At 46.3% G+C, this 26,663-nt stretch overlaps 1 protein-coding gene across 1 annotated transcript in view; it reads right to left on the minus strand.

Annotated features, from left to right (window-relative positions):
- Positions 1-26,663, minus strand: part of ERN1 (endoplasmic reticulum to nucleus signaling 1) — a 96,717-nt gene that overhangs the window by 16,378 nt on the left and 53,676 nt on the right. Inside the window, exons 3-13 of the mRNA XM_006833582.1 lie at positions 19,763-19,796; positions 18,757-18,829; positions 14,882-14,954; positions 11,956-12,078; positions 8,201-8,302; positions 7,057-7,318; positions 5,359-5,437; positions 4,007-4,172; positions 2,317-2,435; positions 1,666-1,857; positions 29-284 (exon numbers count right to left, since the gene is read on the minus strand). Of these exons, the coding sequence (XP_006833645.1) occupies positions 29-284; positions 1,666-1,857; positions 2,317-2,435; positions 4,007-4,172; positions 5,359-5,437; positions 7,057-7,318; positions 8,201-8,302; positions 11,956-12,078; positions 14,882-14,954; positions 18,757-18,829; positions 19,763-19,796 (1,479 nt within the window). The remainder of the gene's footprint in view (positions 1-28; positions 285-1,665; positions 1,858-2,316; positions 2,436-4,006; positions 4,173-5,358; positions 5,438-7,056; positions 7,319-8,200; positions 8,303-11,955; positions 12,079-14,881; positions 14,955-18,756; positions 18,830-19,762; positions 19,797-26,663) is intronic.

The raw sequence follows: 26,663 nt of genomic DNA on the forward strand, positions 1-26,663 counted from the left end.
ATACAGCAGCCACGGCCACTGGCATTACCCTCGTAGTCCTGGTCCAGGAAGGCACTGGTGCCGGCCCTGGAGGCGGAGCTGCTGGAGTGCAGAGAGTGGTTGGAGGCTCTGGGGGACGTGTTGGGGCTGCTGGTACCCGAGCTTTCCGAGTACGGGCCAGATGTGTCCAGGAGCTCCCCGTCGGCCACTGTGTCCACTGGTGGGTGGAAGGGCAGCTGCTGCTGGATCTTCTCCAGCTCCTTCTGGAACTGCTGCTGCTGGAGCCGCTGCTGCTGGTGCATGCTCTGAAAAGGGGCAGAGATGGAGACCTGGGCAGCCCACACCCTGAGGCCCCAAAGGGCAGGACGAGCCTGGTGAGACGTCTCTGTGAGCGCAGGTCCCTCCTGCAGGTGGTCCTCCCAGGACAGCCCACCCAGACGGATAAGGAGTTCTGTCCCCAGCATTCCTGTCAACTCTAAAATTCTACAACCTCGGTGAAGTTGGGGAGTAGTTGCAAAACAGAAACCCACCAGAGGCTGACAGGTTGGGAGGCTGGTGGGTTCAGGGAAGCCCAGGTTCACTGCCCACTCTGTGCTATGCACTCAGAGAGGTGGGTTCAACTCTCAGACCCTGTAGCCACACAGCCACGATGAGGCAGGCAGGGACCGAGGCCCCCCTCACCACGCTGCCTCCCAGCACCACCACACGGCTCTCATTATTCTGAAGTTTCATTATCTGCAGCGTCAGCTCTGTGGTTATGTCTACCCAGTCCAGGGAATGCCATCTACTGGCTGAATGTTGTTGTTAAATGCTGTCGAGTTGGTTCCAACCCACAACCACCCTGTACAGGGTTTCTGAGGAGCGGCTGGTGAGCTTGAATCACCGACTTTCCAGTTTAAACCATCCTTGCGGTCCAGCGTATTAACCCACAGCTCCACACCAGGAAGTGGTCTAGCTCCCAGAACCTTGTAGATAAATAGTAGCAGCCTCACAGGCCTGTTGTGAGGGGTCATTAAAAGGACGCAGGTGAACACAGTTTGACACTGCAGAAGAGCACTGTCAGGGTGCCAGTCCCACACGGGCCATATGCTCCAGAGGATTCGTGTTCTAAGTTGCTTTGAGCAACTTCTTGAAGGAACATTCCTCTAGAATATTTCACCCAACCCACTCAAGGATGTAAATTTAGCTTATTTCCAATTAGCAGATCACCATGCCACCATTTCTACTCCTGCTGATACTTCCAACAGGCAGTTTCTGAGAGGGAAAAGTTAGGTTTTTATCTACTATCCCTATTCAGAGAGTCTGGGTGTGGCGCTGTAGGATCAGCACTGGACTGCTAACTGCAAGGTTGGCAGTACAAAGCCACCAACTGCTCCTCAGAAACCCTATACAGGGTTGCTATGAGTCAGATCTGACTCAACAGCCCTGAGCGAGAAAATACAGTTACATATTCAAGATGATCTGTAAGCAGGGCTTATAAATTAGCTTTTATAGTCAGGGTTGGAAAAACTTCTAAAACTTAGATACAAAATTGTCCTTTTCTGAGACGCTAGAGTGTCTCTTTACTTACGATGTTTAGGGAGACAGGCAGATAGTGATTTGAAAGGGAATTATTTGCTTGCTGGCTGTCACTGTCTGGGCCTCAGGGACAGCAGGCCCAGCAGCACGTGGGAGGCTGAGCCTTACCATAGGGTAGGTGATGATGAAGGCCAGCCAGCCAATCAGCAAGAAGGTGCTCAGGATGATGGTGGCCATGTCCTTGAGCATAGAATCCACAGGAGCCTCGGGCTTGGCCGGGGCATGTGTAAACGTCTCTTCCACATCCTTAGTCATGGTGGTGGGTGCGTTTTCTGAGGTCTGGTCCACCAGGTTGATGACCTGAAGGGGAGAGAGTTGTCCCATCACTGTGCAACTCCTCACCAGCTATCGAGGAAGTGAGCAGTTGCAAGAAGTAGCTCCTGTTTACAAGGTTGGACTCTGCTGCAATGGGTTGGATTACAGGCCTGTCTCCTCTGAGTCTGTAAGCTAGACACACCAAGGTTGTTTCCACCTCTGGACCTTTACCTGTGCTGTTTGCTTCCCTCCACCACCCTCTACCTCCTTCCACAGCTGAATTCTACTCATCCGTCCAGGCTCTGCTCAGCCTGCCGCCTTCACTCCACTCCTCTTACTTCCAATCTGCCCTTCTCAGTCTCTACAGGTGACTACAGGTCACGTGCACACCCTCCTTAATTAGACTGCATGCTCTGAAGGCGAGGGCCAAAGCTGATGTCCATCCCCCCTCCCTCCAACACCTGGCAGAAAAGCCGCTGACTGGCTGTCTACTGAGCCACTCGCCTCCTCAAAGGTCTTTTTCTCAGACTCCGCAGGAATCACGTTCTCCCGATGCTTGGGCAGGTTGTTGGGAAACCTCTCCAGCATCTTGGTTGATGCAGACAGGGGAGTTTCATGGTGCCCTGAGATAGGAAAGAACACCTTTAATGAGCATGGTTTCCCCAGTGCAGGGTCATCACTCCCCTCTGATGAACAGGTCCATGGTGCAAACCCTCACATTTATGAAGTGAGGGGAAATTAGAGGTAGCTCTCAGAAGAACTACGTGAAGACAGAAATTGTGTTACTCAGTGACATAGCTGCAGTATTAACAGTCTCATACTGAGAAGCAAAAACGTGTCATTGGCCACAAGAGGGACTGGGATGTTTGAGATGTATTCAGACCATGACGCGTCGGGCTAATTCCAGATTCTCAGTTGAAGTTGCGTGATATGCTTAGTGTCCTGTTCACGGCAGAAGCATTTGGAAGCTTCATAGACACTTCATAGGGTGCTCTTCTCAATGCTTACCCCTGGAGCACCTCTCTGTGAAGGCTACTGCATTCCCAGCTTGGGGTTTCCATGTCTCAGGTGGAGTTCTATTTCTTCTATCGTCTCCTCGAGGAAGAGTGTGTATTTGCGACATGGATAGGGGCCAAGGTTCCAGTTGGCTCTCAACTTTCACTCGATGTTTTCTACAAAATCTCTTCACGATAGCCTAGCATTCAGTACACACTTAGGAAGCATCAGTTGTGTGCAAATCACCACAGGAGAGACAACAGTGAGTAAAACTAGGAAGCGGCAGAAATGTGGCTGAGTGGACACTGAAGGGCTCCGTCCTCTGTGATGGCTTGGGACATGTGCCAACCCCAAAACCTCTCACGTGTCTCTGTGTAGTTGGTCACATGTACTGCCTCTGTCCCTAGCACCCCTTCCTCAGGTGTCATGGGAGCATCTTATCACTCCCACTGACAGGGCCACCAACTCAGGCCCCACACCCCCTCGGGGCCAGCAGAGAGGGCAGCAATGAGAGAAAGGAGAAGGCAGAGGGGCCGCCACACCCACCCAGACAGTACTGGCCAGCATCTCCACAGGCCCAGTCTCTAACTCATCACCACCTTCAACCTTTCCCTTGGGTCTTCCAACTTCCTCCTCCCCAACTCCAAGTGAATTCTTCCACAGAAATTCCTGTAACTAACAGGGGCACCTACTTCCCACGAGCTCATTATGAGAAACAAATAAGGAAATGGTATTCCAAAGTGCTCGGCACTGGCAGTAACATGCTTGGTGTGGGTCAGGTTCATGTTACTGAACACAGGTTCACAGTACTGAGTACAAGACTTCGGGTTGATTAATTTCTGAGAACTGACTGGGTAACACAGCTACCCTATTTTTCTTTGTGGTAGTGTTGGGGTGATGGGGACTGGAGTGGGGGTGGGGCAAAATGTCCCAAAGTCTAAACTTCTGAGTTAGAACTGAATTGAGCACAATATATTCAAAGTTGAGCCAACTATAAAAAGAGTTGGGTAGCCTCTGCCCACCAGAAGGCAGTACCTGACCATCTACGGCTCTGAGGAAGCAGCCTCCACCACCCCACCACCGCCACATGTATCAGGGTAACTGTTATTCACAGGATTTTTAATTTCTGATTTTTTCAGCAGTAGGTTGCCAGACCTTTCCTCTGAGGCTCCTCTGGTGGACGAGAGCCTCCTCTCACCTATTAGAAGCCAGTAATTCCTCAGGTAATTCAGCTTGCTCTTCCCTTTCAGTCCAGGGTCAAACTTTAGGTCCGTGCTAGGTGTGATCACACACTCCCCTTTGTCTCCGATGGTGACTCCGTCAGTCTGGGGACCTTCCAGCAGAGGAAGAGTGCTGCCTCGTGGCTGTCAAGACAAAACTGAAGGTGAGTGTGTTCCTGGGCCCCACTGAGGGTCTTTCCAGTGAACTGGCAACGATGTGGCTGAGTGGACACTGGAGAGCTCCATTGGAAGGCCTGCCACAGCTTAGGAGATGCAAGGTCTCCATATGCGGTTGGTCCCAGAGAGAAGGCACCAGGCCCTCAGACGGGTAGGAAAAGTTCCTGCCCTAGGACTCAGCAATGCCACACTGATGCCTCTGTTACCCATGTCTCCATACCAGGGAGCAGGAGGCATGTGCAATCCCAAGAAGCTTTCATGGGAAGCAGGAGTCTGGTGACACAGTGGTCTGAACTCACCAGCTGCTCCCTGAGAGAAAGATGTGGCCGTCCCATAAAGGTTTACCCCCTGGAAAACCCCGTGGGACACATCTATGCTGTTCTGCAGGGTCACTAGGAGTCAGGGTTGACTTGACGGCACTGGATTTGGGTTTCTGTGAAGCAGATAAAAGTCCAAGGCAAATTCCAGAAGCTCAGATGGAAGCAACTAACAAGAATGGAGTAAATTCCGGCACCCCACTAGGGGATGGTGCTACAGCAACAGAAGATGCCGCCCTGTCCACAGGGCAGCCAACCAGGTCACTGGGAAGATGAGAGATGCCAACCAAACAGCTCCAGCACAAAGATGACCAGGATGGTAATGCCTCAGCCATGCAGGCAGGGGGCGCTCAGCAGGCTGGCAAGCTCCCAGGAGCTCTTGGGTAGACCAGAAGGATAAGAAAAGAGCAGGAAGGGTATCTGAAGTAGGAGAAGGGACTGGGACCAAGATTCCACAGAACGAAAAACAAACGTTGAATTTCTGAAGATCTGGGAGAAAATGCACCTGGCTGGAGAGTACAACTCCACAGGGAAACAAGCAGTGTAGCTGACGACACGGAGGGATGGGACTGAAGAGGGCCATGAATTCCAGGCCTGGGGAGCTCAGCTCTGAATGTGGCAGCAAGTGGGAATAGCAGCCAGGACTTCCTGAGCTGCAGGAAGCTTTCATTGCCAAGTATAATATGGTCTGTGATGAAGTTGTTTGGAGGGTTTAAGATCTGTGTTTGGTACTCTCCACCAAGAAGCTATTCACCTACAACTAAAGTCACTAGTTGCTAAAATGGACAAGTAGTTAGGAGGCTGTGCCTATGAGATCCCCACCCCAGGACACTTACCACAACAGCGACCCCCTCATGTACCATGGAAGGGGAGGCGTACAGGCTGGTAGAGTATTTCCCAACATACAAGGTGGGCCTACAAGAAAAACAGACACATGCATTCCAAAACCATTTACTTTTTGGATCCTACAAATTGTGGCTATTTGGAGAGAAGATTAGGCCCGCCCCCACAACCACCCAGAGGAATATCTAAATCACCCTTTGAGCAAGAAGGGAAGCGACAGGGGTGTGAGGGCAGAACTACCACTCACTGCCTACAAAAGCCTGGGCAAGCCACCTAATGCAAGCCTCGGTTTCCCCATCTGCCAACAGCAGGGCCCCTGATGACCTATTGTTGTTGGTAAGTGCTGTCGAGTAGGTTCCAACTCACAGTGGCGCTGTATAGGATTTCCGAGGAGTAGCTGGTAACCTTGCAGTTAGCAGCCAGTGCTGACCCTACAGCACTACACCAGGACTCCCTAATGGTCTTCAGGAAGGACTGAGAGACCGGATGTCCAGAAAACCACTGCCCAAACCTTGAAGGTGACCCTGACCAGTGCACTGTAGTAACCGAGCTATTACTAACATCACCACCATCCCGTCTTGTCATTTTGAAGGGTCCTAGAGGTCCTAAGAGTCCTGGTATGGCGCTGTGGGTTAATGCACCAGACTTCAAAGCCGTTTGAACTGCCAGGTCGGCAGTTCAAGCTCACCAGCTGCTCCTCAGAAACCCCATACAGGGTCACTGTGGGTCAGAACTGACTAGACGGCACTTAACAACAAGAGGTCCTACTGTGGCGTTGCAGGATAAGCACTAGACTATTAACTGCAAGGTCAGAGTTTCAAACTCGCCAGCCGCTCCTTGGAAACCCTATAGTGTCGCTGAGTCAGAACTGACTCAATGGCACTTCAACAACAACACAACAGAAGGTTCTACAGAAACGCTGAGAAGCCATCAACTGCTCTAACATGGACACCCAAGAAATGCCTGAGGGCTGCAAATGAAATCTAAACTGGGCGCGATTTCTGGTCCCCCAACTGGGGGTCTGGATGATGGCATGCTTATATCTAGGGTGTCAGTTTGAAAATGGTGGAAGCTGCACCCCCAGCCAATAGCCACTTTGGGATTGATCCAGACACTGAATCACCTAAATCAGTCTCAATAAATAGCTTGCACTTGTGAAAGGCGTTTTACCATTTCAAGAAGACTTTTGTGTAAGCTGTGTTATTTGACCAGCCCTGGAACTCTATACAGTAGGTAACTGAGGCTCAGCAAAGTTAAGTGATTTAATCACAAGTGAGTCCTGGTGTGGTGCTACAGGATAAGCACTGGACTGCAAACCGCCAGTCGCTCCTCAGAAACCTATATGGGGTTGCTATAGTTCGTCAGAACCAACTCGATGGCACTTAACAACATTTTAGATAGAGAACACGTCTGCTGAGTCTTTAGACATATATAAGTATAAAAATGGATATAACCTATAATAAAAATTTAGGAACTACAAAAAGAAAACAGACTCACTCTCCTATATCCCCACTACCCCACAGTAATACTGGCAGTCTCTTTCCTCTCCCCATCCACAACCTTATCTAATCTCTTAAAAAAACTGCAGTATCAAGGGGTGTGCCCCTTGTTATGTTGGGAGGTTCTAGCCTATGGCATGCCACGTTCAGCAGTCACAGCTACCCCCTTTACCCCAAGTTCCCCGGACTCACGTCAGCTTGCTCTTGGCCTCCGTCTCTTTGGGGAACGGGTACTTCCACTTGGTGATGCGCCCCACCTCCCCAGACATGAAGGTCAGATAGCGCAGGGTCTCCACAGCAACGTTGATGTGCATCACCTTCCTCAGACCCTCCCGCTGCCAGACATAAAAGGACACCACAGGCGAGGCGTAGTTTTGGATCCAGAGGACATCCCCAGATTCACTGTCCACAGTCACCACCAGCCCGTCACCATTGGACACAAAGTGGGACATCTCTGCAGCAGAGCACACAAACGAAACATGTTGGGCCTCACCCATCTCAAAGCCACATCCTCCACTCTCTTGGCAAGTTGCTCAGCGAGAAGCAACAAGACTTCTGGGGTAGTCTCAGAACTCTCTGAATAGGTCCACTTATTTCCAATGAACTCGCTCAGGTTCAGCAGTACCAAGACACTGAGTGTCACCTGGCTCACAAATTAACATAGGATCAATGAAAATTGCTCCCCTTGGCAATTTACTAGGTGATGTTCTTTACTGTTCTTTTCAAGAAGCAAGAGTGAATACAGAGGAGAAAAAGGCCAGTGAAAATGTCTGTTAACCTGGCATTTTATAACAATCATTTCAAAAATCTACTGACCAAGCTGAAAGACTGTCTACATCTGGTTCAGAAAGGGGGTGCTTAAACATAGACAAATGAGAACACCCGCGGTCCTTCACTAGAAACAAGCAGAGATTTCCACCAGACGCTCAGACACCAGTGTCGAGGTGACAAAGTGGCTTTTTAGTTTTTACGTGAGCTGAGGGAAGGTTAACTAGAGATAGGGCAGGAGCTAAGTCACACTTAGAGGGGCCTTCTGGATGGAGTTGCTCACATCATGTGTTAATGTTTTACTCTACTTTCCATGGGCTTGTAGTGAATTCCTTCTTTGACACAGAGGGACTCCTAGGTTGTACCCGCCCTTCCCTCAGCTACCCTCCAAGACTTCTCACCCAGGCCCTTGCCGCATTGACTGCTGGAGTATTTACTATCATCCCAGTGAAAGTCCAGAGTCTGGTGACGGAGAGTGTCTTCAAATATTCTGCTGTTTGGAATGACTGTTTCCTCACTGGTCAAACATACTGGCCCAGACTTCTGAAGCTGACTTGGAAGCACTTACTATAGTCCATGTCGTCCTCGGGCATCGAGGCTGCGTAGTCAAAGTAGGTGGCGTTCCACCGGAGCTCTCGGGTTTTGGTGTCATACATGGTGATGGTGTACTCTGGGGAACACACACCAAACCCATTACCACAGGTGGGCCATGGCACCTACTGAGATGCAGACTTTATCTACAGCATAACCAACAAAGCCTCTCTGAATTGTGCGTAAGAAAGTCCAAGCTGTCCACGTGGAAAGTGAAAGGACGTGGAACAGAACTGAAGTCACAGACGTAGGAGTGAACTCAGCCAAAGGCATGTGGAGTGGAGATGAGCCACCCCTGCGTCCTCCCTGGACTTGTGACTCACAGAAACATAAGCAATGTTTATGGCCGTAGCTTTATGCTACGTATGCTCTGGGGTGGCTTGTTCTACAGAAACAGATAACTGATCGTAGAAATTGGTATTCGGAAGTGCCCTAATGGAAGCTTAAAACACAAGATGCTGATATTGGGTCCAGGTGGAGAAAGGAGACTGGGTGGCGACCACAGCACTGTCGGTGGAGACAGAAAGGAAGGAAACGGCCACTGGAAGCAAAATGAGGGGAGCAGCTCAGGCCACGCGGGCGCAGTGAGGAAGACTGCTGCTTGCAGCAACTCGGCCAAGACACAGAGTAGCTGGTGAACTTGTGGGTCTGGCTAAAGAGATTTCCACACAGATGCACAAAGTGCCAGTAGTTTCTCTTTGCTGTGTGTGAGACAGTAAACAATCCGCAAAAGTCAGAATCTGTATAAGGCAGAAACCTGTCAGAAGGAAAACGCAAGTGTTTTCCTCTAAAAGGGGAGATGGAAAAGGGGTCACAGGCAGAAAACTGATGAGACCCGGGAACCAAGGTAGTTCCACCACTGGACTTCAGAAGGGAAACAAGCTCAAGAAGAAAAAAAAAAAAAAAAAAAAGATACAGGGCCCAAGGAGCCCTGGTGGCACAGAGGGCAAAGTGTCCTCTGCTAGCCAAATCGTCGGTGGTTCAAACCCACCAGGCATTCCTAGGGAGCAAGACGAGGCAGTCTACTTCTGTGAAGATGCTAGCCTTGGAAACCCTATGGGGCCGTGCTGCTCTGTCCTCCAGGGGTGCTGTGAGATCCCCAGCAATGGGATACAGGGTCCAGGACTATCTCTTCATCTGGAAAAAGACCCTCAACATAAAAATCAGGCTTAGGGTGCTACCAGTCAAAAAAGATGGTTCTTTGAAATCTGAGAAATACTTAAAGAACTCCATAAAACCTCTTGCTGGAGTCCTCATGTGACCTGTAGGATAAGCACCAGACTGCTAACCAAGAGGTCAGCAGTTCAAACCCACCAGTAGCTCTTCAGAAACCGTATACTAGGTGACTATGTGTCAGAACCAACTCGACGGCACTGAACAACAACAACATAAAACGTGTCGGCTCGGGAAGAAGGGCTGTAAGAAGCAGAAGAGTATTGTACCACAGCGTTCTCGAGATCCAGAGAGAGGGGGCCCGACTCAGAGATTTGTGGGTATAGCTTTTATCTAGTGGATTGGACTACAGTTTGACACAAGGAACAGGATGAGAAAGCACTAGTCATTTCTAATGGGGAAGTATGGCATTCTCTGAGAGCAGAAGCAAGAACCAACCTCAGAGGGTAAACTGGGCCTTCATCAATGACTGGGAGCGGGAGAACCTGAAAACCCATGCTTAGCTGGAAGGCAGAAAGACTCGGGCCCAGTGACTGCTAGGGACCTCTCTTCTTCCCTTTTTAAATGTGAACTTTTACTGCTGCTGCCCTGCCCTTGTCTCATCAAAGTACACTGGGTTGGGGAATAGACTGGGGATATCCAGATATCTAGATCCACAGGAAACCCCTCCCACCTCCAGACCTGATCTAGATCAAGAGATACTGGATATTGAAACTGATGCTACATATAATTAGACTTTGGGAGTCTTGGGGGTGGGGAGGCTGAGTATATGAGGGGGCTTAAAAAAGTTGGTGGAAAAATTCCATCTTCTTTTCATTCCATTTTCCCTCCAACTTTCTGAAGCAGCTTCATATCAGCAGGTGAGAGGGCTGCGGCAGATTTTCTGAAAAAGGTCACCACTAATTCTTCCCATCAAGAGGCCGAATCTCTCTCCGCCTCCTTGATTCTGGGCTGGCATTGCGACTTGCTTCGACCAACAGATCAAAAGGAAGTAAAGCTCTGGGACTTCTGAGCCAGGAGCTACAAGGCATTTTAGTTTCTACTTTTCCCCAAGAGGAAACCCATCTTGATGTAAATAAATCCACACTATCTGTGTGGAGAAAGGCCACTTGGAGGTGAACCAAAGTCTAAGACCTGAGTGAGCCCAGCCAACACCACATGGAGTTGAGACAGCCATCCCTGCTAAGCCCTTCCTGAATTCTTGTCCCACAGAATCATGAGCAATAAAGTGGGTGTTTAGTCACTAAGTTAGGGTGGTTTGTTATGCAGCAACAGATCCAAAAAACAAGAGTTTTACACACCTATGCACACACATCCCATCTAATGCCAGAGAGTTCATCCAACTCCAGCCAAGTACCACCTCTCCAGCTGAAAAGCTCAGGTTTTATTCCTAGGAGAAGCTGGAACTGCTGTGAGGCTGTACATGATAGAAAAAGTAAGCAAACAAACCCCAAGCCTTCACTGCAGCTGGAATACTTGATTTCCATGGGGTGGAGGTGGGGGAACCAAGGGGTGGGTCCTGCAATCTAAGTATAGACCTTCCTCCTAACTACCAGAGAGCCCAGCCAGCTGCTTGCTACAGAGTCCAAGATTCTTTTCACAGATATTTAAAAAGGCACCTTTTCCCACAACACCTGAAGAGAGCTCTCTCTCTGAGCCTTGGTTACCTGAGTGTTGATCTCTATATTTAGTGCTCAACTGTAATGATTTCTTCCCAGGTTTCTGATGTAATTTCCCGCTTCTAAATGTTTTCTCACTGCCCTTTTAGCTTTGTTTTATCTGTCACTCAACACTTTTTACTGAATCCACTGTCAGATGCTGAGCCCATAAAAATGAAGTGGACAGATTCTTGTGGTAAAGGGCTTACCAGTCACCCAGTCCCATATCTGATCACCTACTGTGTGTCTGGTGGTGTGCATGGTGTGAAGGTGCAGCAGAGGAACCAGACAAATCCCTGCTCTCAGCAAGCTGACAGTCTAGTGGGGAGAGGTAGAAAATAGTTAAATAAATGCATAAGTCTGTGTGACACTGTAGGATAAGCACTAGATTGCTGACGGCAAGGTCAGTTGCTCCTTGGAAACCCTATACAGGGTTGCTAGGAGTCAGAATCGACTTGACGGGCCTTAATAACAACAGGGACACACGTTAAGAGAAGCAGGGCTGAGAAGAGAGGTAGGAAAGAGGAAGCACAGAGGTGTGGAGCGTGCTATTCATCACGCGAGTACAGGGACAGTGACGGGCAGCAAGCTGGCTGCTAACTCAAGACAAACTGCTCTGAGTGTCCCTGGGCAGGACGGGGAGCTGGAAGGCTGGGGTAGGGGCTTCACGGACAAAGGGACTTTTGAGCAGACTTGTGAAAGAAGAGGGCATTGGTTCTGGAGCTGCAGAGAGTGGATCCAGGCTGGACAATGTATACATGAGGGAGATGCAGGGAGAGCCGATCTTACCAAGGTAATGGTTTGGAGAAGATGGCTCTGGCTGCTGAATGAACCTGGAGCTATGACTGCAGATCTCTGTGGGCACAGACAAGTTGTACACAATCAAAGGCTCCTCTCTTACCTGTTCGCCCAAGATACAGAAGAGAAGTGGATGGACAGAGACTTTCTGCATAGGCCGATGACAAAGTCTGCTGTTTCTCTCCAGTCAGGAGGTCAATAACATACCAAATGTCCTGCTTTTTACCTGGAAGGTCAAGGATACATACACTATTGTTTACACCTGTCCTACAAGGGTAAAAATTCACCACCAAACCAGCAGCCCAAGATATTCTCTGGGCCAAGAGAGGCAGGCTTGAAATTCACCTGGTACCCAAGACCTTTCAATGATGTTGTAAAGATGACAATGTCAATGGTAATGTGGAAATAATATTTGCAGGGAACCACTGGGCCTTAAAATAACTTATTAATCAAGGCATTAAAAAGTCCTCCAAACCAAATAATCTTTATCATACACACAAACCAAACCTGTTGCCACCAAATTGATCCTGTTCCTCTAGACCCTATAGGTCTACCCAAGGCTGTAAATTTTTATGGAACCAGATGGTCACATATTTCTCCTCCGACTAAGTGGCTTGTGGATTCGAACTGTTAACCTTCTGATTAGCTGCCAAGTACTTAATCATAGTTTTTTTTTTTTTTTCAAAAGTTCTCCAACCTTCCAAGTGAAATTTTATTGCTTTGATTAGTGGTCTTAAATAAGAAAGTTATTGCCTGTAAAGGACAATTTTTTTCCCATGCATATGGGATCTATATAAATGTGGGAATTCACCCAGCGGCTCATCTCTCTGGTAACCACCATTCATATTTCTCAACATCCCTACTAATTAGCCCACATGTAAAGAGACTCTACAGTGGCTGCTGATGATTATAATTAGCTGATGCCCATGACTGGCCAGTGGAGTTGGCTGCAGCCTGTCACTAATGAGGCCAAAGTCTTCTGAGTTCCTGCCCCCAGCTCGTAGGTTATTCCCCAGCCAGGGCCAGATCCCTCACCGTGGTCAGCTGATAAACAGGTGTGAATAGGTGGAAGCCAAACAATTCCATTAGGAAAACTCAAAGCATATGCATCTATGGGGCATCCACCAAGACATCCTGAGGCCAGGAGCCTGCAGCAGGACCTCCTATCTGGAGATCAGCACATTCACTGACAGGTATTTCTGTTTTGTAGGGTGTGGCTACAGGTCAGCTGTATCTTCTAAACATATTGTCCAAGGTTTCTTTTTTCACTGGACACTTGGAAGCAGAGTAATGAGATGCCAGTAAAGATCACAAGGCATGTGAACTTGCTAAAGGTACACTTGGTTCTCCGGGTGTGGTGCTGTTTGGACCTGCACTGGACTGTGAACCACAGGGACAGCAGTTCAAATCCACCAGCTGCTCCTTGGAAACCCTAAACAGGGTCAATATGAGTCAGAACCAAGTTGACAGCACGTAACAAATGAGGACACTTGGTTCTAAGGAACCCTGGTGGTGCAATGGTAAAGCACTTGTGTTGCTGAGGTATTGGCAGTTGGAACCCACCCAGTGGATCTGCTCCTGTAAACATTACAGCCTAGAAGCCCCTGTAAGGCAGTTTGACATTTTGCATCACCATGAGTTGAAAATCGATTCAAAGAAGGCACCTACAACAACACACTTGGTTCTAACACACATAACATTCATGCTTCTTTTATATGTGTGACACTTGTCCACGGATCCTAAGTTTCTGTTCCCAATGAGAAAATCTTCTACTGAAAAAGATGTGAAAATGGAGTGAAGCGCCACGAAAGAGCAGGGACTGTGACGCCTTTCCATCTGCAGGCTACCATCTGGTCACTCTGAGACAGTGACAGTCTGCAAAATCCAGCTATGACTTTCATGTTGGAACTGGGCACCAGCCACATGAAGTGCAGGTCCAACAGCACCATACCCGGAGAACCAAGTGTAGCTTTAGCAAGTTCACATGCCTTCTGATCTTCACTAGCATCTCATTACTCTGCTTCCAAGTGTCCACTGAAAAAAGAAACCTTGGACAATATGTTTAGAAGATGCAGCTGACCTGCAGCCATACCTCACAAAACAGAAATACCTCTCAGTGAATGTGCTCATCTCCAGATAGGAGGTCTCAGCACCCTGAGAGCCCCAAATGATGACTGGTCCGAAGAAGCTGGATGATTAGGAGGACATGGTGACACAGATGGTCCAACTTTACTGAGTTCTTTCTGGAACTCAGGCCCAGAGGAGAGGGGAAGCCTATGCTGGTCACTTCCTGTCCCCCCCCCCCCCCCCGTGTGCTTAGCAAACACTTAAAATCCTGCTGGCACTTGAGACCCAGAAATATACGTTCAGCTTCTGAGGTATGAATAGGTAATAAGCACTTTCAGTTCCTCAGAAAGCAAGCTGCTGTATAAATATAGGGTATGGTTACCACCAAGATTTCAAGATAGAGACAGCCTTCCTTTGTGTCACAAATGCATTTTTATTGACATTTTGGCAGCAACATGGGCAAAGAAAAGTAGGTGATCTGATGCAGTGAAAGCTGTGACCCCCACTGGTATGAAGGCAGCTTATCTAGGCAAGTTGCTAAGCGCTGTTTTTATCGAAAATTCTGATAGCAGGAAATACGAAGAAAGCTCTATAATTAATAGGCAGAGCCTGGCTTCCCTTCCTTGGCTCAGACGTTTGTATTCATTTTATATTTCACCCGATTGCTGCTGGGTATGTTGCAATCTTTAAATTGCTAGGAGCCTGTTAAATGAGTAACCGTATTCTGGGTGTCAATTCAGCTCCCAAAGGGGGGTGGGGGGTGTTCTTAATGGGTCAGCCAATCCTGGCGAGAACAGGAAAACAGCATCCACAGCACAACCCAGGAAGAAAAGCCGTTTCCCCAGAAGGGTTGGCCTAGGAGAGAACACACCTCTCTCTCAGCCAGGCCTCTTCCCAGACTATGGAGGAGATTCTCAGGGAAGCATCTCCTGTTAGAAGCTGTTAGAAGCGGGAATGCTTACCCATGTAGAGAATTCCATCGGCACTTCGGCATGGGGAGGCCTGCACCAATTCTGGGATGGTAAAGGGAAGTTTCTTTAAAAAAATAAAATAAAACAAAGAAAATATAAGTCAAGGAAGTCTTGTGAACTGAGGACAATTTTACTTTGCAGTCTTCTACCCAGCTTTGCCACAGAGAAGCACTGTAGAGGGCAGATGGGAGCTGTTTGAAGGGATGGCTTTTCAAAGAGAAGAGGGTGCCCCAGAATTCCACACCACGCCTGAGCAGCCCTAGGTTCCCAGGCCCCTGTGCGCTGTAGCCTCCATCGACATTAGAAGCCCTGAAGATCTCCTGCCCACAGAGCTTTTGGGCTGACACACATCTTTTCTGAAGTTACACACCTTTGGAGTGCTACACAATCTCTGGCATTCTTAGTGTGGATGAAAACTGACCCCAAGATAGTTAGCCTGAGTCGAATTGCAGGTGCTTTTTCAGATTGGTTGTAAAGCAATTCTGAGTTTCATTCTGAGGAGACGCAACCCCATGCCCAGCTTAGACTTCGAGGGAAAGGAGACGTCTTGGCAGAGACAATGCAGGAGTTTGAGGTGGAAAAGAAGTTTTACTGTTTCCTTCAAGTCAGTGGTTCTCTATTGAAAAACAAGAAACCCCGAGCGTTTGGGTATTAAGAAGGAAGTTACGGTAAGTGCCAGGAAGAGAAACCCAGAGGAATCTAAATGTTTCAGCTGCATTTCATCATAAAACTGATTCTTCTAACTCGACAGCTGACATCTGACCGGTTCTTTTGGTTAATGCTCGTTTCAGAATAGTTTATTTTGGGAACATTCTGGGTTCTTGAAACTGTTCTATGGTATGTTCTGGGCTCTTGATATCTGGTTCTGCAGAAACTCTGGACTTTTACAACAGTGTCTGTCACCTTGTTCTCCAAGAAAGAAAAATTCCTCTCAAACTTTAATAAACAGAACTTGAGGAGGAAAGTCAATCATTTGGATTTTCCTGTCATCCTAAGCCTTAGGATCGGAAAAATGCCACAGCGAAGCTGTAATGACTGGGTTTTTGCCAGATGTTTCTGAGAATCAGAAAGCAGTTACAAGTCTTTCAGTTTGAAGTCCAACGGTCTTTGCTGAACGCTGTTTAAGAAGTCTCCCAATTCAAGGTCTAAACTGGGATGCCTGCACCTTGTTTCTGGAGATGCTAAACCCCAACGTGAGATGGTGTGCAGGCTCGTGGTAGGAGACAAAACAACAAACCAAACCAGTTGCTAGTGGGTCGATTCTGACTCACGGCAACCACACGTGTGCAAAACTCCGAGGGTTTTCCAGAGCAGAGAGTCAGGCCTTCCTTCTGAGGACCTTCTGGGTGGATGAAGGTTCAACCCTTCAACCTTTCAGTAGCAGCCAAGTGAGCCACCCAGGGACCTTGGGAAGGTAGATGTCTTTAAGTCCCAATTCCTGGGCTCCTAGCTTTGGCCTTGAGTATTCTTCCTGTCTCCAGGCTCAGTTTCCTCGTCTCTAATATGGGGTCACCATGAGTCGAAACTGATTCAACGGCATTTAACAACAACAACATGGAGATGACACATATATTCCAGAGACATGCCAGGACACCAGCCAACACAGCGCCTGGTCAACTCCAAGTGCTGGACAAATGGAGACAATGGTCATGTGAAGGAGCCCTGGTGGAACAGTGGTTAAGCACTCGGCCGCTCACTGCACAGTTCTCAGTTCGAAGCCACCAGTCACTCCTTGGGAGTGTAACGATGACAGCCTTGAAGACTCCGTGGGGCAGTCCTACTCTGTCCTACCCGCTCACTATCAATTGAATTGACTTGATGGCAACAGGTTTGTGGTTTTAAAAATAGAAATGTAGAGAGAAACCATGGAGAGACGGAGAAGTTGATGAAATACACTAGGGGGAAGCTAGCTAGTTTTACAAATGGCTTGCCCTTCTCCTCCCATTTGTTTCAAACAAAGGTATTTTAGAATCCCTTTCAGAGTGGAAAACTTTATACTGAAGCATAATATACAAATAGAAAAGCACGCATAAGTGTACAGCTCAGTTAATTTTCACAGAGTGAACATACCCACGCCACCTGCATCCAAGTGAAGAAATAGCATTTCTAGCCTGAAAGCCCCCTCTTTCCCTCCTCCGGGGTAGTCATTATCCTGACTTCAAAACAGCAGAGACTAGTTTTTCCTGTTTCTGAACTTTATATAAATGAATCATTCAGTGTGTAGCCATTTTTGTCATCTTTGGCTCAACATTATGTTTATGAGATTCACCCATACTACTGTGGAGAGTTGTGGGCTGGTCATTCTCACTGCTGTAAAGAATCCCATTGTGTAGCGAATCCATAATTTATTTACCCATTTCACATCTGGGTTATTACAAATAGTGTTGCAATGTTCTCTAGTGCGTGTTTCTGGGTGAGCATATAACCCCTAGGAAGGAACTGTTGTTAGGTGCCGCTGAGCTGACCTCCCCTAGTGTGATCCCATTACGTACAACAGAATCCAACGGAGCCCAGTCCTGCACCAGCCTCCCAAGTGGTCCTATGATTGGACTCTGCTGCAGCCCCTGTGTCAATCCCTCTCTTTGTGGGTCTCAGAAGGAATTACTGGGTCAAAAAGGCATCAGTAGACACTGCCAAATATCTTCCAAATGGGTTGTACCAAGTTGTACTGCTATCAGCAACCAGAGTTCTGGATACTTCATTCAGAGCCCCACCAACATCCATTTTCTTTCTTCTTCTTCTTTTTTTTTTTTCCATTTTAGCCATTCTGGTGGGAAAGTAGTAGTATGACACTGTGATTTGACTTTGCATTTCCCTAAAGGTGAGTGAAACTTACTGACCATGTAGATATCCTCTTTCGCCATGTTTCTATTGGGCTGCCTCTTTTTATAATGATCTGTAAGAGCTCTTTACATATTCTGAATATGAATTCTAAGCTGGATACGTGCATGTACTGGGAAGAATGTGGCTTGCCTTTTATTCTCTTAGTGGACTCTTTAGTGAAGGAAAGTTGTTACTTTTAATATAATTCAATATACAAATTTGTATCCTGTTTAAGAAATCTCTACCTATTCTGAGGTCATGAAGATGTTCTACTACTTCTTTCTCCTTAAAGCTTTATTGTTTTACATTTCCCATTTACATCTGCAATCTATCTGGAGCTGACTGTTTTAAGTATGGTGTGAGATAGGAGTCAAGAGACGCTTTTCCCATGTGGATATTCCCACTGACTCCGCTATTTCCTGGAACATCACCTTTCCTCTATTGCACTGCAGCGTCACTTCTGTCATAAATAGGTGACCACAGGTGTGGAACTGTTTCTTAAACTCTCTTACCTGGGAAGCTTTTTAAAAATCCTCACAACCCAGATCAATTAAATTGTGGCTTTTGGAGTTGGGACTTAGATTCAGTATTTTTTTAGAATTCCCAGGTTATTACAGTTGAGAAGCACTGGTTGGGATGCTCAGATGGAGGTGGGGGTGGAACAGCACATGCCTTGCTCCCAAGGGGACATATGTGTGAGAAATGGAATTCTTCCATTAACTTTTTCAAGCTCCTCGTATAGCCCGCTATCCTCCGATTTGAGAATGATTAGTCAGTGTGAACCCTCTTCCTGAAGGAAGTGTTAAATTATGTTCCATTGAGAACCCGATAGTCTCCATCAGTGTTTCTGAATTCTGTTTTCACATTTAAGAGCTCCTCTAGAAAGCTTTGAAAATATATTGGTGCCCAGCCCCCACTCCAGACTGCCTCATCAAAATCCCATGAATATTTTGTAAGCTCCCACATGGTCTTAATGTGCAGCAACAGTTGAGGACCACTGATCTAGAACCTCCAAAGCAGAGACAGAAACTAAATACACCTACCGTCAGGCCTTCATTATTCTTGCCCCCGAGCGTATACAAGCTGCCATCATTGGGATCTGGGAGGAATGCAGGCCTGGAGATTAAGCAGTAAGTATGAATGATAAATTAGAGCCCAGGGCACAGTACAAAATGGCAAGGGGGGATGGGAGAGGTTGGTGGGCTCTGTCTAAGACAACAGTCTCTCTCTTCACCTCAGAGAATACCCCCGTGATGGGGTGTACTACACTTGAATGGAAAAAAAAGCACAAAACCATAGAAAAGTCCATCAACAACAGTTAAAGCACTCTGGGTGAAGGGAACATGAGTGACGAAGAACCAGCAAGCCTACTGTGACATCTCCACATCAGCTGTGTCTAGAAAGTCAACATTTAATAGTAGCATATGGCAGAGCAAATCCATCTTTCATTTTCAGTGAACATTTATTTTTAAACTGGAGGCAATCAAAGACAGATTCTGAAAGTCTGACATCAGAGAGACTCTGCCAAGAAGATGGATGGAGGCTTCTCATGAGGAGACTCCCATGAAGCAGATGCCATGTGACTGTACTGAATGAAGGTGATCTGGTAAAGACTGAACTATAACTGGAGTCACTCAGAAAGCCCTTGCTGAGTCTTTTCTCTACTTAGGACACACTTCCAGGTGACCTCCAACTTGTACCCACACATTCTAGTACCAGGTTCTTCCCTAAGGTTTAACGCAGCGAAAAGGGACAGAGCACTGAGACTCAACCCCTTCTGAGGGCTTTGGAAGTTTAAGTTCAAACTTCAACTTACATTTCATCTCAAATACACTTTTTAGTACCATGACCCCCTCCGCCATCCCCAAGGGACTGACCCCCATCTTCCTGCCTGACTTCTACAATAGCACCTATAAGACTTCATGTGTCCTAACTCATTATGTTATACTTATGAAATATATGTACTTTCTGAAACCAGCTTCATAAATATTGACTGAATAAAGAAGAAAATAAATTAAAGGGTGGACTGAAGCAAATCAGAAAACTTACTCTTCAACGTGTGTTGGTACCTGCAGGACTGGATCTGTGCAAAAAAGACAACAAGGACATCATCAGACTCTAAAACAGAATTTCTGGACCACGTCACAAATGGTACTAACAACTCAGAGTGGCCTAGATGGGACAGTGTAGATGAAGGTCCTCTAGAAGACATGCATGCACAAAGACACAAGTGTAGGCTCTTACCACTTACTGAGACCAGACAGAGACCAGATAGCAGAATGGAACTGCTGTCAAGAAACTTGCAGAAACTCGATGAAGAGTCAGTCACAGCCCATGGTGGATAAGGTATGTCGGACCATGGCCCAGAGTATCACCACCTGATACATCTTGGAGTTTTAAAACCCAAATCCTCACCTTGTCAGATACCTGGACTGCTACCAGATCTTCCCATTAAGAAAAGTAAAGCTATGGCTTAAGAATCTTTTTTATTGTTGTTAAGAATTACATTGGGTGGTAAATGTAATTTACCCTTTTGAGTAGCAACATGATGATCTTAAAGCCCTCAAGTGTATACTTCCTGGATTCCCTTTGATGTATTAATTCTATTTGTATAAAATCTAAATTAAAAAATAATTCAAGAGACAGAAAATGATTCTGTACAAAGATATTCACAGTAACATTATAAATGGCCTCTATGGTCATATTCAATAATACAGCTAACGTATGGAATATCCACTTACACAGCTCTAAAACACATACAAATCTTCATGCTATTATATTCAGAAAAAAAACAAGGTACCGATGTAAGTCTGTATTATGTAATATACTAATGTAACTGTACTATGTAATATACTAATGTAAGTCTGTACTATGTAATATACTAATGTCTTACTGCTGCGATGGAAATTTCTTCAGTGTATATTGAAAAAAACAGATGAAAAGAAAATGTTCACTATAAATTGTCTTAGTTGGAAATATAGATATTATTTATACTTTTCTATATTTCTCAAAATTTCTGTAAGAGTGGTGGTGGTGGTTGTGTGCCATGGATTCGGTTCCAACTCACAGTGACCCTGTACAAGGTTTCTGAGGCTATAAATCTTTACCGGAGCAGAAAGCCTCATCTTTCTCCAGTGCAACGCCCGGTAGTTTCAAACTGCTGACTTTGCGGTTTTCAGCCTGATTCATAACCACTATGCTACCAGAGCTCCTTTCTGTAAGAGTAAGTATTACTTTTTAAATTGGAAAAAGCCTTTTCTCAAAGTCCATCAAAGTCCATTTGCAGGAGCCAAAAATGACAGCATCTCTCCTGCGCTAGATTATCCTGGGCACACATCCACAGAAAGCTCCTGATTCCATGTTTGGCACACACATGAACACTGACAGCAGACCATAGAAAATCCACAGGCAAGAGACTGCACCAAACCAAAAGCAAACCCACTGCCACCGAGTTGGTTCCGACTCAGCGCGGCTGTATAGGGTTTCCAAGGAGGCTGTAAATCTTCCCAGGGGCAGAACACCTCATCTTTCTCTCGCAGAGTGGCTGGTGGGTTTGAACTGCCAGACTTGCAGTCCAGTGATTATCCTACAGTACCACCAGGGTTCCTTAAGAGACTGCACAGTTATGAGTATTTCCAGTCACCAAAACCCTGCGGCTACACATCCACGGTGTCTCAAAGCTGGGGGTAAAGGAAGGCAAACACTGTAATAAGACACTCTGTACAGAGTCCCAGAGTCCACAGGCTTGGCTTTTGATGACAGCTACCAGTACTCCTAGCCACCCAGGATCCTCAGATGCAGGAAAGTCTTTCAAGTTTTATCGCATGTTGACTTTAACAGCCCAGCTCCCATGTGACAGCACACAGTGTTCACAACAGCAGAAGTGCACGTACCATATGTAGTCTGTGGGCAGTAAACAAACAATTCACTAAAACCAAAAACATTTTCGGAAGCAGAGGAGGAACTAGCAGTCAGTAAGCATATGTTTTCTCTCCCATTAATCACCTCTCAGTATACTCTAACAAACAGACTGATGCAAGACACAGGAAATAAAGGCACATGACACGTGTCCAACTGAAACAGACGAGGCAAGGGGCAATTACAACCCAGTTACCTCAGTGCAGCCCTGCAGTATGCAAAGCCAGGAAAAAGCAAGATTGCACACTCCAAAGAAAACACAGCAGTAGCAAAGGCATCTTTTTCACTTGTTTCAGCCACAGATAAAGACAGAGGGGGAGGCCACTGGTCAATTCTAGCAGTTCACCAGAAACGAGGCATGGAGACCAGCAGTACTCAGCATCCTGTTCAGAAGCTTATCTTGGAGGTACTGCGTTTGCTCGCTCAAATGGACTAGTCTTCAGACACTGAGGCCTTGAATCCAAAATATGTATCCGAAACCAGAAAGGTCCCAGTTAAATACAGGACATAGCAGCAGACAGGGAAGTTCCTGAAACGATCACCCCTGTGTCCACAAACCATGATTTTCTGGGATTCAGCAGGAGACAAACTCTGTTAATGGGACCTTCTGATCTTAGCATTCCCATCCACTCAGTAAAATAAGACACTGAAATAAACTCCTACAAAGTTGTAGGGTGGGAAAGACACAGCTATTACGGTACAACTCTCAGAGCCTGCTTGAGGTTACAGGGACAATGACCTATTCTGTAGGCTTTTTTCCTTATAGAATCATTTGAATCTGAGATCTGCTTTAGTATACTATGTTGTTGTCAAGTGGTTCTGGTTTCCAAGGAGCAGCTGGTGGGTTTGAAGTGCCGACCTTGTGGTTCCCAGTCCAGTACTACGGGGGTTGGGGAATGGTATGGGGGAACAGATAAAACAAGAAATAGCAGACTGAGGGTAACTGTCACAAGATGAGAAATGGGAGCCCTGAGCAGCCCTTTTATTATTACTTTACATACTCTTGACAACTTCCATAATCCTAAAGGCTCAAGATCAAAATATCTGAAAAATCCACAAAATAAAACCTAAAAAACATCATCTGAAAATGTGCAATAAAGCCCAACATGAAAAAGCGATCGTTTTTATCTCATAACCTCATCCTTCTCTCTCAGAGAGTATACCCATAACCACACGGGGCAGACTCTAGGTTTCCATCTCTGCTCTAGGGACCAACTGGATGTTTCCACTGGATTTCCTATCAGCATTTCCACTTCACTTGTCCAAAGTCACGGCCTCCATCTCTTTCTTCCCCGTCTACTCTTGAACACCCTATCTTGTTAGCAGAGCCACCGTTCTCCTAGAAGATGACCAAGCTTCCGACTATGCTGTTGGCTCATTTCTCCCCAACCCATGCCATCCTAGCTAACCATTGTGGCCTGTTTCTATAACAATCATTATTCTGTTTCCTACTCCCAGCACCTCTTCCTGGGGTGGCGCTGTAGGAGAAACACTGGACTGCAAGGTCTATTTGAATTGCAAGGTTGACTATTCAAACTCAGCAGCTGCTCCTTGGAAACCCTATACAGGGTCGCTATGAGTTGGAACCAATTCGACAGCCCTTAACAACAACAACAGTATTTTCAACAGCATTGAAACCCTTCATCTTTTGAGGCTTCCCTTTTCTTCTTGTCTGTGCGGTCTTTGGAATCAGAAAAACCTAACCTCAAATCCTAGCTCTGCCCATCACCAGTTAGTGACCTCACTGTTGTGATTAAGGGCTGTCGAATCGGTTCTAACCCATAGCGGACCCTGTATAAGGTCTCCGAGGAGCAGCCAGTAAGCTTGAACTGCTGACCTTGCAGTTCAAACAGACTCTGCAACTCTGCGCATTAGCTTGCAGCGCCACACCAGGACTCCAAAGGACCTTGGCGGTTATTTAATCTCTCTAAGCCTCAATTTCCTCACTAGTAAGGAGCTCTGGTAGCGTAGTGGTTACGAATCGGGCTGCGAACCTTAAGGTCAGCGGTTCGAAACTACCAGCCGTTCCGCGGGAGAAAGATGAGGCTTTCTACTCCCGTAAGGATTTACACCCTCGGAAACCCTGTACAGGGTCGCTATGGGTCGGAACCGACTCGACGGCACTTAACAACAACAACAACAAAGAAAGGAAAGGAAAAGGAAAAAAAAAAAAAAATGGAGATAATGGTATCCATTCTCACGAGGCTTCTCTGTGTGGATTAGATAAGGATTAAATATTTGTCAAGACTTTACAAGTCAGTGCCCTTCCATGTTGGTGGATTTTTAAATTCAGTGTTTTCTATGCCCTCCATCCTGTTTGAAGGGCAGATGACTTCCAGATGAATTAGCCTGACGGAGGGTGTGACATCTGTTGTCGCACATTTTGTGAACAGGGAATTGCTTCTCACTTGTCATTTCTATTAATAAAGATAAACAAGAAATGAAAAGAAGAAAAAACAAAAAGTCAGCACCTAACACAAAGGACAGTGATCCTCCTAAAAATGCTGAGTCAGATGATGCTCCTCAGTCTCTCAGAATCCCTCAGTGAAGACCAACTTCCTTAGCGTGGCCTACAAATTCCACACAATCCTGCCCTCCCATCACCTTGTAACAATCTCCCACTATTCCCCCCTCACTCTATCCCAGCCCTGGATTCCTAGTACCAGTACATGTGCCTCAGGGCCTTTGTATTGGTTGGTGCCTCTGTCAAGCAGGCTCCTCCCCCACATGTCCACAGGGCATTCTCTCATCCCCTTCAGGTCTTTGATCAAATTTCATACAATGTTAACTTATGTTACCATCCACTTCAGAGAGATGTCCCAGACAACCCTCTACCCCCCAGGAATTTCCTACCCCGTTTCCTTGTCTGGTTTTTCTCTGAAGTACTGTGTATTTCACTGATTTCATGTTGACGCTCGCTATGGTGAGCTCTGTGTTGACGTTGATGTTAAGTGCCATCAAGTTGGTTCCGACTCAAGTGACTCTGTATAGGATTTCCAAGGAACAGCTGGTTGGTTTGAACTACCAACCTTATGGTTCTCATGCAGTCCAGTGCTGATCCTGCAGTGTCAACACCAGGATTTATCTTTTATTGTCTGTTATATCCCTAGATCTAAAATAGTTCCTGGTACATGTTGTTGTTAGGTGCCATTGAGTCGGTACCGACCCATAGCAATCTTATGCACAGCAGAACAAAACACTACCCAATCCTGGGCCAACCTCACTACTGTTGCCACGCTTGAGTCCATCGATGCTGCCACTTGGCCAATCCATCTCGTTGGGGGGTCTTCCTTTTTTTTCTCTGACCTTCCACCTTACCAAACATGATACCCTTCTCCAGCGACTGGTCCCTCCTGACAATATGTCCAAAGTATGAGATACGAAGTTTGGCTATCTTGGCCTCTAAAGAGCACTCTGGCTGCACTTCTTCTCTATCTGTTGGTTCTTTTGATAGCCCATGGCACTTTCAATATTCTCCTCCAACACCACAACTCAAAAGCATCGATTCTTCTACGGTCTTCCTTATTTACTGTCCAGCTTTCACATGCATATGAGGTTACTGAAAATACCATGGCTTGGGTCAGGTGCACCTTAGTCCTGGTGCATACTAGGTGCTTAATATATTTGTTGAACAGAGTAACCAATAAACTACTTTCCTTCCTGCTTCCATTCCTGCAGCTATCCATCATTGATCACATCTAATAATCAAGCAGATATGCTCTGTCAAACCTCAACCCAGGGTCGAGCTACCAATCCATTACCTCTACTGAGGTTGTGGGGGAAAACCTACAATTATCTGTAGGGGTATCACTATATATCTAATCTATGGACAGTTGGGCCCCAAGTAATTAGGAGATAATTTTATTCTGCTCCTATCTAGAGCTCCCAGATGGTACTCTTGTCTCCAAGGATCTTCAACAACTCCCATCTGGTTGGCTAGCTCCTTCCCCTCTGTACCCCTCTCTCTTTTGAACTTGCTTTTCTTTTCTCTCCTAATTGCATCTGTTTTTTAAGTTAATAGCTTCATGTATCTTGACAAACATATATATCTGTGTAACCACAATATAGAACACTTACATCACCCTAAAATGTTTTCCCCTTTAGGGTCAACACCCCCAACCCCTACTCCAGACAACCACTCATATATCTGCTTTGTCAGTTCTGAAAATCCACAAATGGAATCCTATAGTAGGTAGTCTTTTTGTACCTGGCTTTTCTCTTCACATAGCTGTTTTTGAAATTCACCCATATTGTTACACGTGGTACAGTTCAATCATCTTTCATTGCTTTTATTCTTCTTTGTTGTCAAGTGCCATTGAGTTGATTGACTCACAGCGATCCTGTATAGGGTCTCTGTGGAGAAGCCGATGAGTTTGAACTTCTGACCTTGCAGTCCGGCGCTTATTCTGCAGTGTGACACCAGGACTTCAGTGCTGAGTAGTACCTACGTCACTGTATGGACAGAGCATAATTTGTTTATCCATTTACCTGCTGATGGGTATTTGGATTGTTTCCATTTTGGGACTATTGTGAAAAAAAACAGCTATAAATATTTGTGCCCAAGTCTTTATGTGGAGCTATGATTTCATTTCTCTTGGGAAAATTCCTAGGAATGGAATGACTTGGTCCTTTTTTGTTTTGCATTTGACTTTACAAGAAACTGCTAAACAGTTTTCCACAGTGATTGTAATATTCTACATATCGACCAGCAGCGTATAAAAGCTGCATTGGAGTTTTAAAAACAATGATTCTACAGGGAGAGCGAGACAATTTTCTTTTGAAACACTTGCTAGGTGATTCTGAGGCTGGAAAAACCACTGCTCTGACCCTCTGGTCTACCTTCTTCCACTCCCTGTCCTCTGAATCAGATCAAATGAGACCTTCAAAATAAGGTCACAACCTCCACTGCCACATTCTGGTGACCTAATCTAACAATTCCAAAGCCTTTTTATTAGATATCTTCACATGGAATTTGACAATGCTCTTATTTGGAGTCCATGCCCCCAGTTCCATTTCCAGTTGCTTATAGTGG

The sequence above is a fragment of the Chrysochloris asiatica genome, unplaced genomic scaffold (assembly GCF_000296735.1).
Source record: "Chrysochloris asiatica unplaced genomic scaffold, ChrAsi1.0 scaffold00007, whole genome shotgun sequence".
Lineage (NCBI taxonomy): Eukaryota > Metazoa > Chordata > Mammalia > Afrosoricida > Chrysochloridae > Chrysochloris > Chrysochloris asiatica.